Source organism: Lupinus angustifolius, chromosome LG06 (assembly GCF_001865875.1).
Source record: "Lupinus angustifolius cultivar Tanjil chromosome LG06, LupAngTanjil_v1.0, whole genome shotgun sequence".
Classification (NCBI taxonomy): domain Eukaryota; kingdom Viridiplantae; phylum Streptophyta; class Magnoliopsida; order Fabales; family Fabaceae; genus Lupinus; species Lupinus angustifolius.
The window spans coordinates 9469708-9482089 of record NC_032014.1 but is presented as its reverse complement, the minus strand read 5'-3'; the positions used below and the strand labels follow the sequence as shown (position 1 = coordinate 9482089).

At 34.0% G+C, this 12382-nt stretch overlaps 1 protein-coding gene across 2 annotated transcripts; it reads left to right on the top strand.

Annotated features, from left to right (window-relative positions):
• LOC109349669 lies at positions 570-10626 on the top strand. Of its 2 annotated transcripts, XM_019590572.1 has the most exons (11): positions 570-1317; positions 2396-2653; positions 3407-3649; positions 3885-4031; positions 4251-5632; positions 6628-6701; positions 7077-7158; positions 7229-7354; positions 9104-9210; positions 9631-9788; positions 10134-10626. In XM_019590572.1, exons 1-11 carry the CDS (start codon positions 877-879, stop codon positions 10374-10376), a joined length of 3261 nt encoding a protein of 1086 aa, XP_019446117.1. In that variant the 5' UTR covers positions 570-876; the 3' UTR covers positions 10377-10626. The 2 variants fall into 2 exon arrangements, with proteins under 2 accessions (XP_019446117.1, XP_019446118.1); XM_019590573.1 differs by lacking the exon at positions 10134-10626 and having other exon boundaries at positions 9114-9210; positions 9631-9751.

The following is a 12382-nucleotide window of genomic DNA, read 5'->3' as shown; positions in this document are numbered from 1 at the left end:
TATTACAGGGATAAAAGATGTTATAAGAAGGAGTTAAAAGAATAAGTTTTTTAAACTTAATTTTCATCATAGTTATCAATTCTATGAACATCTAATAATTTTGTATCTATTCATTAATTAAAACTATTGGATTTACATGCCTAGGTTGAGACTCTTGGAATAAGAATAAGTGAATTCTCACTCTATAAGAAATTATTCAATGATAAAATAAAACACAACACGAGTTACAATGATAGCATAAACAGATGGAAGAAAAATTCAAATTAATCTAACCACCTAATTTCTAGAATTAGATAAATGCTTCTATGAATAGGACTCACATCATTCAACTTAAAGAGTGCTGAAACTATATATCTTCAGTTTGAATATCCTTAAAATAAAGTAGGAAATTTTGAATGAATATCATTATGTTTATGCTAGGCTCAATTATAGAATACTCAGCACTGTTATGGTATTTAAATATATGTTATAAATAAAATAATTAAAACAGTTAATAATTGGAGATTACAATATAGATGGTGTTGTACTTTAAACCCAAAAGCAACCCAATTCATTCGTCATTTTCTTCATCATTTCTTTTTAAAATTAAAATTAAAATAAAAACGCATCTCTCTCTCTAACGCTTCATCCGTACTCATGGCCGTTTCTCTTTCGTTCATCCCTCCCAAACCACCTTTCTCTCTCTAACCTCTGAACAATTTCAATTTTCATCTTCAATCTCACTCTGCGAACAAAAATCTCTCTATATATATTCAAATTCTCTTAATCTTCTTCTTCTTTTTCACACGTTTTCATTCATCACATGGAGTCAGTGAACAACGATGGCTTCTATCAAACCCTAATTCAAACCTGAAAACCGAATCAATCGATTTTCAAATGGCGATCGTAACCGGAGATCGCTACCTCGACAAACTCGTCGACTTTGTCGAGGAACAAGCAGGTCCACTCATCGAAGGAGCTTTGGTTCTCAAACTTAACCCTGCGGGGCTTCACTACGTTCAATCCAGGCTCGAAGCGTTATACGAGCTCGAGAGCCTCCTCGCCGGAGCACCGGTTGATTACCTCCGAGCCTATGTTTCCGACCTCGGCGACCACCGCGCGCTCGAGCAGCTCCGGAGGATTCTGCGCCTTCTTACGTCGCTTAAGGTGGTTTCGGTGTTGCCGACGCCGATCAGGGATCCCACGCCGTTGTCGTTTTTACCGTTTGCGAGGTTGAAGGTTCTGGAACTTAGAGGATGTGATTTGTCGACTTCTGCAGCGAGAGGGTTGCTTGACCTTAGGCACACTCTTGAGAAGATTGTTTGTCATAATTCTACTGTGAGTTTTTGCATTTAATTGGGCTTCACTTGTTCTGGTGATGATAATTGTGGAATTTGGGGCTTGAATTAGGGTGTTATTTGGAATCTTGCATAAATAGGTCAATTAAGCGTTTATTTATTTTGTTCTGAATAAGCTAAAATGAGTTCATTTTCATGAGTTTTTGCTGGTAAGCCGTGCTTATTGAAAAGAAAGTTGAACGAGCATATAAAGGATCACAAGTTATTTTCATAACTATTTCTACAAGCTATTCTCATAAGCCGAAATTTAATAAGTTTTTTATGAGCTCTTCCAAACATCCCTCACGCTCAATGTTTAAGTTTTTTTTACATGTTAGTTTGGCTGAACTTTTACTTGGAAGCAGAAGTCGATTTAGAAAAGGCTTAAATTAAACTTACAAAGGAAGCTATATTTTTCAGCTTCTAAAGTAAAGCTCCTGCCAAAAAATAGAGAATGGGAAAAGATTTTTACGATGGTAATTCAAAATGAAAATGGTCTTTGATGTATAAAACTAAAATAACCTGTGAAGATTACTTTAGAATCAATTTTTCCAAGCTTAAACAAACTGGCTTATACTGAGTATTCCATCCAAGAAACTGAAATTCTTTATGGTTTGCACCGGTTGTTAGGAGGAAGAATAAGAGAGATAGAGAGGTGAGAAAAGCACACCAATATAACTCATTCAGCACACAGTGTATGTATCTATGTCCACTGCTACACTAGGAAATTTATTTTTTATTTATGTATAAATTTTTTACAAGGCTCAAATATATATAGCTTACAAAAGGTAAAAGTCCCTAAAGAATAGAGCTTTTACTAAATAGCAGCAACTAAAAAAAACTGAAAGTAAGTTCTTTTAAGTAGTTGCATTTTTGGGCTTCTGAGAAAAAGCTCTTGGAAAATGAAGGGAGAATGAAAAAATGTTATAATTGTCGCTGAATACAAAAAGCCTTTGATTTGTAGAGCTCAGATCATCTTTTTAAATATTTTAGAATTACATTTTTTTCTAAGCTTAAGCAGACCTTACATTGTTTATACGATTAGGAAGTGGGCTGAATGTAGGGCTTTGTGTGTTTAGGATGCGCTGCGGCATGTGTTTGCAAGCAGGATAACAGAGATAAAGGATTCTCCACAATGGAACCGGTTGTCATTTGTCTCTTGTGCTTGTAATGGTTTAGTTCTCATGGATGAGTCTTTGCAGCTTCTTCCCACTGTTGAAACACTTGACCTTAGCAGGAACAAGTTTGCAAGGGTGGATAATCTGAATAAGTGTATGAAATTGAAGCATTTGGACCTTGGTTTCAATCACATCAGAACACTTTCACCCTTTAGCCAGGTACATGGTTGGAACTTGGAATATTAATTCTTTGGGTTATACTTTTACAGTCGCATGCCTAGTTTTCTGGGATGGAAATCTTTTGCATCTTGTATTACATGTTCATATTTTGTTTAATTTAGGAGCATTAGTGGAATGCTATAGTTGGCTGTATCAGTATCATTGGAAAACTGGAGTTTCCTTTTTTTGGGTTGTTTTGGTTTTTCTGAATCTGAAGTAATTTTTTTCAGATGCTGGGTTACAAAATTATAGGAGTTTTGGTTAGAAACTCGGGTGATCTGTTAAAGTGATCTTTGGTTTGAAACTTTGGTGTATCTTTTAAAGGAACCTGTTAGGAACTCACATGGAAATAGAGAAAGGGAAAGATGTTATTACTTGACTGAAAATGAATAAAATGAGGAGAGTGATCTCCTCCAAGGGTTTCCCCTCCACAAAGGGTGTTGCCCTTTCTCTCTAAATATAACTCTCTGAATTATCCCTGTAGTTGTCACTTCTCCTATTTATTTATTTATTTATCTAACTAATCCTCCCTAACTGACCCCCTTAACTGTCTTAACTACCAATTCTTGGAACTGGATATGCAATATCATTGAAAAGTCATCTGGTCGTGCTAGTTAGTTACATCAAATGTTAAAATGCAATGAAAGAAAATGTATTTGTAGGAAATTTGTTAATATCTTTTTGTTTTAATTGCATGCCTTACATTTAGGAATTAGCTCTGGACCCATATCCCATTTTTGTTGGATCATGCAGGTTTCATGTCATATTGTTAAACTAGTTTTGAGGAACAATGCTATATCTACTTTGCGTGGGATTGAGAATTTGAAGTCTCTGGAAGAACTTGATGTTTCCTACAATATTATTTCCAATTTTTCAGAGCTAGAGTTCCTTGCGAGCCTTATAGATCTCCAAAGCTTGTGGTTGGAAGGAAATCCTTTGTGTTGTGCTCGATGGTATAGAGCACAAGTGTTCAGCTTCTTTTCCTACCCAGAAAAGGCAAGTTCATATTGTCTGCATCTCCTGTATCCATTTTGTAGCATGTTCTCATACGAAGGTGTGATTGTCCATGTGTTTGCTTGTCTGTCTGCTTGTCAATGTTTCATTTTCAGATATCATTTAATTTCTGAAGTTATCATCATTTTCTGTGTAACACTGTATGCGCTTCTTGTTTTTGTTCAGTTTATATTGTTTCCTCTTGCTAATAAGATCTGTTCTTTATTGTGCTAATCAGTTGAAGTTAGACGAGAAGGAAATTAACGCTATAGATTTTTGGAAGAGACTAATAATTATTGCCACTATGCAAAAGCAACCGGCCAGTTTTGGGATTTATGTGCCTGCGAAAGATGAGGCTATAGTGGAAGGAAGCAATAATAGAAGGGTATGTAAATAGTGAAATTGGATGTGTATTTGTATAAATTAAAAACAATAAATTATTTATTTTGCACCTTGGCTGTTGCTAATTGTTCTCATTTCTGTAATTTTAACTTCAAAGACCAATTTCATCTGGACATGTGCCTATAACATTGTTGAAAACCTCTTACTTTTATTTTGATTAGCATGTGGATAAACATTGTATTACTATTGTTTTCTCAAGCAGAGATGCCGTCTTGCCTGTATTGAGAGTGAAGCAGACATCACTAGCATATGTTCTGATGAGGAGTCTGTGTCATGTGCAAATGAAATTCAAAACAGAGAGGACCATGATTTATCTGATGACGAAGCTGAAATAGAGGATTTGATAAACAAAGTTGAACATATGAAGAAAGAGCGTTCTATTCTTTGGTTGCAGGGATTTAAAGACTGGATGGATATCACTTCCGATAAATCAGTGGAAACTAACAAAGAAGACAGAGCCTTATTGCATCATCTGAAAGAAAATTACATCAGAAGCAAGACAAATCAGGAGCAACACGGTGAAGTCTCAAGATATGCTTCAGATTCTGTTCTAGCCTCAGGAGATGACAGTAGCATGAATATTTTAGAATCAGATAGTTCTTTTGTAGATATGTCTGCTAGTTTTCATAGACAACAGTACTTTGACTTTAGAGCTTTGCTTGGTAATGCTGGTGGGGCCTCTCATTCTTACTCTGGAGGAGCAGAGCGTCTTAAAGGTTTGTCACTTGAGAGAATTAGCAGTTCACTCTCACAATCTAAAAGTTTTCATTCTGACACCAATACCATCCATGGATCACATAGAATAGCTGAAAATATCGATACATCACCACTGACCACAATTCGTGATATATCTGGGTCTCAGTCATCATCTGCATGCCACACATCTCCTCCTCATTTTGAAGAAGACCTTCTCCATCGGCGGCAACACTTAGTGGAGGAAATTTTGCAGCTGTCTGCAAATTCCTTTTCAATGGCATCATCTGATAGTAACACAAGCTGTAGTGAAGTTGATTACACTGAATTTGAGCCACCAGTGCCTGAAGGTGATAATGCCCCATGCAGAAATTATGTAAATGGTATTGTTCATGGTTATATTTCTCAAAATCAACTCAAGGACAAGTTTAATAACCCAAGCCAAGGAATTCCTCATGCAATAGAAAATGGCATTAGTTTATTTAGTTCAACGAGTGACCAAACTTCTCAGCATGGTTCATCTGATATCGTTGCTGGTGCTGACAATGGTGAGAGAGCATTTTTTGTTAGCCAAGATGCTGACTTGTCGGCGAAAATAAAATCAAAACGAAAAGCCAAGAAGAGAGTTATTTCAATCTTAGAAGAGAATTTAGACTGCAATGCATGTGATTATCAACAAGAGCAGATTAGTCAAGGAGAGATTTCTGTAAATTCCAAGAGAGAATTGGATGTTGATGAATTTTCTTGGGGGAATTGCTCTACCCAAGAGAATGATGATTTTATCGTGACTTATTTTAATATGCATATTGCTGATTCTGAAGCCAGTGAAATCTGTAGTGATTGCATACGCTGTGATTGTGTCCTTCAGAGGGAAGCAATCTACAGAGAAAGGTAATTATCAATTCACAAGCATTTAAGTGAATTTGATGGAACAAATCAAATAGATAGTAACTTCTTCTGAAGCAGTTTTCTTTGCCTGACATAATACATGATATCATCTTTTCTTATTTTTGCAGTAAGTCATTTTTAGAGGCTACATGTCAATCATTGTTCATAATCATTACTTTTAGCTTTTTGGCATTCTTTTACCTTGGTGTCTCTTCTGCAAAATGAATGTGGCGTACTCAGTTGGCCATGTCCATTTCCTTGCATGTATATTGTTTCTACGTGGTTACTATTTTCTCTTGTAACTTTTTTTTACAAACGGATCAGTTTTTCCATGATACCAACTGTGGAATGCATCTTCCTATACTTTTCTATTGATTTTATCATTTTGCTTTGCTTAATGTGTAAGAGTAATGTGGGAAGGTTGAGAGCAAAAGGATTCTGAAAAAGACTGCTGTTTTAAGAAGATTCTTACCTTTTGGTGCTTTAAAAAATGATAATACTTGCTTTCTGATTCTATTTTGATTCGAAATGAAGAGCAAAAATTATTAAACATAAGTATGATGAATAATTATAAGAACTTAAAACTTACCTTTTTCATTGATTGCTGTCAAATATTTGCTATATTTTCTGTTAGTTTTTATTTACTAGACAGGATCTTATAGTAGAAAGTTGTAAAAAATTTCTAAAACCTGTCATTAGTGATGAATTTTATTGTAAGGAAAACTGTAATGATAACAAAGATTTAATTAATTTCTGCTCTACAAGATTCTGTAGTTCTTTCCTTGTCTCTCCTCATCTTATGTTTCCCCTCCTCCTCCCAAATGTCCAGTTCTAGATCCATACTGGTAATTGGCATAAAGATGATATGATATTTCCGAAAGGAACACTTTTTGTTAAATAATTATCATTACCTGTGCAGTGTGGACGTTATTGTGCACCAATTATAGTTTGCACATTCCTGTGATGGCTTATGTAATTTCTTTTTTCCTCCAATGTAGAGAAGTTGCAATATTGTTGAGCAGCCATAAGAAGCTCTATGTGCTACTAATCGGTGTTGCTTCTGATGGGTCAGGTTAGGCTACATTGCCTTTCTTCCTTGTTGGCACAACGAACTTAATTGTTTCTTTCGTTTTTTAGTTCATTCTCTTGGCTCATTTTTTCATGCTTATAGTTTTAATTCCTCTAAAAATATGAAATCTAGATTCATTTTTGGCAGTAGGGGACTAGGGAGTTAACTGGAGGCTAACATGATTTTTCAATTCCTCTAACTGAGACTATGGCATTTATACATGCTGAGTTTCCATTATTTCATCCATTATTGCAGCTTAAAAAAATCTACAGCACCTTTTAACCTTCCCTTCTTAATTCAACAGAATAGATCTAGAAAAATTCCTCCAATGCTTTTGCTTTTGTAGCTATTAAAAGCCCCCTTGAATGTGCCATCCAGGATCTTGTTTGAATTTATTGAATTGCCACAAGTTGGAAGAAGTTTGTGAGGTGCTTGTTGGAATGGGACTTCAGGTGTTAAGGTTAGTGAACTTTTATGCTTATGTGAACTAAAGCAGTGGTAACATTATAAATATTATTTTGGCCTGTCAGGGTGAAGTTTGAAAGCGGTGAAGCATACCTTTTTGTAACTAAAAGCATTGAGAAATCGAGAGAGTTACTATGTAGAATACAGATGTTCGACTCATGTGGTGGAAATGGTAGATGCTCAATAAGAAGGTAATTTACATTTAGCCTTAAACTTGTGAATTTTAACTTGGATGATTGTTTCTGTATTTTTATTTTGGTTAAATTAAAGTTTTGGTCCGTACAGGTTTTACTCTTGCAATTTTAGTCCCTATATTTTTTTCCAAATCTGTCCCTATATTACAAACGTTTTCAAAATCTGTCCTTTTAAACAATATTTTTCCTGTCCTTGTGTTACATTCCATGCACCTCTGTATGATACAGATGAGATGCAGCAACTTGCTTCTTCTTCCCGAGTTTATTTTCTCTTTCAATATAACACTAATTAGATTGATGAGATATAGCAACTTGACAGATTTTATGCAAATTTTCAAGAGAGGAGATTTACAAAAATTGTTTGTTAATTTTTCTCCAAGAAACTTCTAATATTCCATATTTGACAAATCCCCAAAGACCGTGATGCACTTCCTTCTTCATACTTGTTAGTTGTTACTTTGTTTTTTTATATATTTTCAAATGATTAAAGTTCAACATGCACATTTAAAGTTTATTATTTGAACTTGTGGAATGGAGTACTGTATGTCTTGATTCAAGTTAAGTGATTGGTTGAGTGGATAAAACAATTTAATAAAATTGGTAATTATTTATAAATTGTGAAGTTAAAATTACAAATTGCAAGTCACAAGTCATAACTCATCTAAACTACCACAAAAAAATAACCACTGATACCGTTTCCTCTACATCCCAAACAATGTCATGGAAGTTTTATTCCATTCCATCAAGTAATACCCAAACGATGGAATGATAACTGTCCCACTCCATTCCATCCTATTCCATACCATCTCATTCCGCTCCACTCAACAATAAATAGCCAAACATAGTGTTATCTGTTAAGGTTCCATCTCAAAATCAATTGGCCATGAGAGGAGTAGTCCAACAAATATTTAAACCATTCCCGAGACACTGAGGTAGGCAATTTGAGACTTACTTTCTAGCACGCCTCCTCCACATAAGTCGGCCGGACCAGGCGAATGGTTACCTTTGACTCATAACTAAAGGACATCTTTTGACCCATGATAACCGGCAATAAGTTGGGCTCTGGTTATGATACCATATTAAGATTCCATCTCAAAACCAATTGACAATGAGAGGAGTAGTCCAACGGGTATTTAAACCATTCCTGAGACAATGAGTTAGGCAATGTGAGACTTATTTTCTAACATGCCCCTTTCACATAAGCTTGCCGGACCAGGCGAAGGGTTACCTTTGACCCATAACTAAAGGGCATCTTTTTGGTCCATGACAACCGGAAAGATGGGCTCTGGCTCTAATATCATGTTAAGGTTTCATCTCAAAATCAATTGGCAATGAGAGGAGTAGTCCAACAGATATTTAAACTATTTCCGAGACAATGAGATATGCGACATGGGACTTACTTTCTAACATTATCCTTTGTAGGTTTTCATTTGTTCAACATATGCTCCTTAAGATGCTAATTTTTCCCATGAAAATGTCTAGCAGAAATTTGAATTAGAGACTACTTTGAAAACATTTGGAAATGTCAGGACTGACTTGGAAAGAAAAAATTATCGGAACAGAAATTATAGAGACAATTTTTAGTTGAACTTTTCCTTAATTAAATAGTCTATACCTATATGCAAATATTTATTTTATACTTGACTTTGATATTATCTGTTGCTCTATAGTTATGAATATATTTCCTTTCTTTTTATTATTTCTTCTCGCTGTAATAGACTGGGGTTTTGGAAATTTAAATGGCAGTTTGGAGCAGGTCCAGGTTGAGCTGTTTGACAACCAAATATGTGGTGGTTCAAATTTGAGCATATATCAGTATGCAATGGTGCTTGTCTGTTATAATGATGGCAGTGGTATGCTTCACTTTAGTCATTTTATTCTGCACCTTTTTTCTTTATATTCGTTTTGTCACAAGCCTCCTTCAAGATTAACTCACTAGTTAGAACTATGATTTCTGGAAGTTGGTATTTTATAAAATCTCTCAAAACTAGGTCTGAAAAGCATTGTTGGAGAGTTGTTAGATGATAGGAACAATTTGTTACTAGTTTAATTGCTTCATTCTGTGGATCCAGTTTATGGCACCAGTTTCCATAAGTTTACCTTTGTTATTATTACTACTACTGGAAGGTTGCAGAGACTAGTCATCTGCTGTTTAAACTTTCCTAGGATTGAAAATATTTAAAATGACTTAATTTGGAACTTACAACGAATTTATGTTATTTTATTAATTATTAGTTCAGACATAAAAGTTATCCTTACTTTTCAACTGACAGATCAATCATGGTTCTCAAGATCGCTGTTTGTGATTGATGGGTATGTTCTTTTATGCATTGAAGATGTTAAGCAGATGTATTCATTTTCAACAGATACGTCCTTTTCTCCATATTTCCGAGTTGATTCATGTTTCTCCATTACCGACATTACTGAGATGGTAAGTTTTTCCCAGAAATAAGCATAACCAGCGTGTTTTTTAATTCTTAATTTCATCTCAATCCTTTTGTGTAATGGTAAGATTGCTTGCCTTGTAACCGATAAGGTCATGAGTTCGAATCCTGGAAACACTCTCTTCTATGGTGAGGGTAAAACTATGTACATTATAACATAGGCCATTTCTTAGAAGAGAAACTAGCATGGAAGACATGAAAAATAAGCCTGTTCTCACGTGAACAACTGTTCTAATAGTATTGAACATTGACGTTTTTCTTCTTACCCCTCCTTTTTCATGCTTTTGATAAAGCATTCATCGGTTGGCTTATTCTTTAATATTACTCTGTAGGTCATTGAGGTTGGTGACAACAGTTGCTGTGTGACCTTAGTTATCACAAGTCTGATGGCTGAATTCTACCCCTCAACCATAACAAAACTTGAAGCTGTCGATCATGGAAACATGGCTCCAGGTTCTATAAAATTGAAACTTCATTGGTATTCCAAAGATAACCTTTTGAAGTTTGTGTCACTGTTGAAGGCAATCCATGCAGAAAAAGCGCTGTCTCCCTTAGTAGTAAGATGTATATCCTAGATGTTTTCCCCTCTGATGGTTCATATTCATTTCATTCATTTGATTTTGGTTTTCATCTTATTTTTTTATTAGTTTGTTTGCTCAGTGTGTTGAGTTTATGATAGCTTTATTCCTTTTATTACTTTGATTTATATCCACGCAGTGGTGTTTCTTTCTCAATGTATAGAATTGTACAGTATATGATATTTTTTTTATTTTCATTGAGGCAGATGATAATTCTTAAGTTATTAAAAGGTGGTAAAAAATCATTTGAAATCTATGTGTATTATCTCTTAATGTTTAAGTTTATATATAAGATTTAATATATATATATATATATATACATACTTTTTTAGTTAAGCCCGAGTTTAAGAAAACCCTTATCAATAATTGTCATATGTTTCACTTAAAATAAAATTGTTATTTTGTCAACCAACTTGCGATAAGTTTTAGATATTTGGTTTTTGAATGTGTTTTTTATGATGAAATCTTAGATAAACATGGAAAACTATGGATAAATGGAGATAATTTAATTTGGTGTAAGAGGTTTAACTAATACTACAACACTATCCAATTGTCTCTAAAATTTATTCTAAAATAAATAATTGTCTCACATTTGCCATTCTTGGGAATTAAGTTGGAATCTTCATTTCATAAACAATAAACAAATTTATGTTTCTTGAAGCATAATGTTAGGTCATATTTATGTGAGAAACTTTGCTGATAAAGATAAACCTCAATTTTAATAAACATTATGTTTTAAATGAGTTAGTCCTTGGACATTCACCAATACAAAGAAAATTCCAAGCCTTGATTTTTGGACTAATTTAGTTATTCATTCTATATTTAAAAATTAGAAAGAAACATTAATTTAGTAAACTAAAAACAATGACACATGAATCTTCCTTATTGAATGAAGATTTGACTGATTAAACTTTAGAATATATTTTACAATAAATATGAACTCTCCGATCCAGAGTTCCAGATGAATGAAATCACTCCATCAAAATCTTAAGTTTACTCACAGCTGAGGACTTTAGATCTTCTAACTTTCACCAAAAAATAAGTTAGAAGCGCACTAGCATATAGTAAAAATTTAATAGAATAATAATGTATACATTTCTTAAAATTTTGATAGAATTTAATGTAAAAATACACTAAATTAGATGGATGGACTCATTTGGTGTCTCCATCCAATCAGAAAATCTTATTTGATTAAAAATAAAAATTATAATAACATAAATTAATATTTTTATACTATTCTATAAAATTTCATTGATTTAATACATAAAAACAAATTTTTTTTATGACAGACTGTCACAAATGGGAATCAGATTTGGAGGGGCAGGAGTACATGCTTGTTGACGACCCAGTCAAATGGGCCCACAACGGCCCAGATAGTTACTTTTAGCTAGGGTTTCCCTCCCCCCTCTCTATATATATCCATATTACCACTTGCATCTGAACGCAGCAGTCGATTGCTTCTTCCAAGTTTCTCAAACCAATGATGTCTAGGTTTGATGTTCTTCTTATTTTCTAACTAAATTGATTTAATCATTGTATCAATTTCTGTCTGATTTTTTTTCCAATATAAATACATAAAGGCAATAAATGGCGTCGATGATGCGTTTTATATTAATTATAGCGCATTCAGCCTTTTTCGTTGCCGAAAGTGATAATGATTGAGTACATGCTTGCAATTTCCCGTTTCTTTTCCCATACGGTTCTTGCATTCAGTTGCTCTTACATTCTTTTCTTTTATTTTACCAATTCTTCATAACAATGCATCCATTTCAGTCATATTTCTCACTACTTTCTAACATGAATTTCATAAATTGATTAGTAACCTAGTATTTGTATTTTGTAGTATTTTCATACTCTTTTTTGTTACTGAAAAGTATAGATTGCATATTTTTTTACAATATTCTGGGTAATTCTTAATACAATAAAGTTCAATAGAAATGTCGATTCATTTTGGGCTCTTCGGCTCATAGCTGCAGCCTCCTTCAAAGATTAAAGTGGACTTT

Coding starts and splice junctions, on each gene's coding strand:
- LOC109349669 (XM_019590572.1), top strand. CDS start 877: ATGGCGATCGTAACCGGAGATCGCTACCTCGACAAACTCGTCGACTTT. Junction 4,032..4,250: donor AAGGAAGCAATAATAGAAGG/GTATGTAAATAG, acceptor TTTCTCAAGCAG/AGATGCCGTCTTGCCTGTAT. Junction 9,211..9,630: donor CTGTTATAATGATGGCAGTG/GTATGCTTCACT, acceptor TTCAACTGACAG/ATCAATCATGGTTCTCAAGA.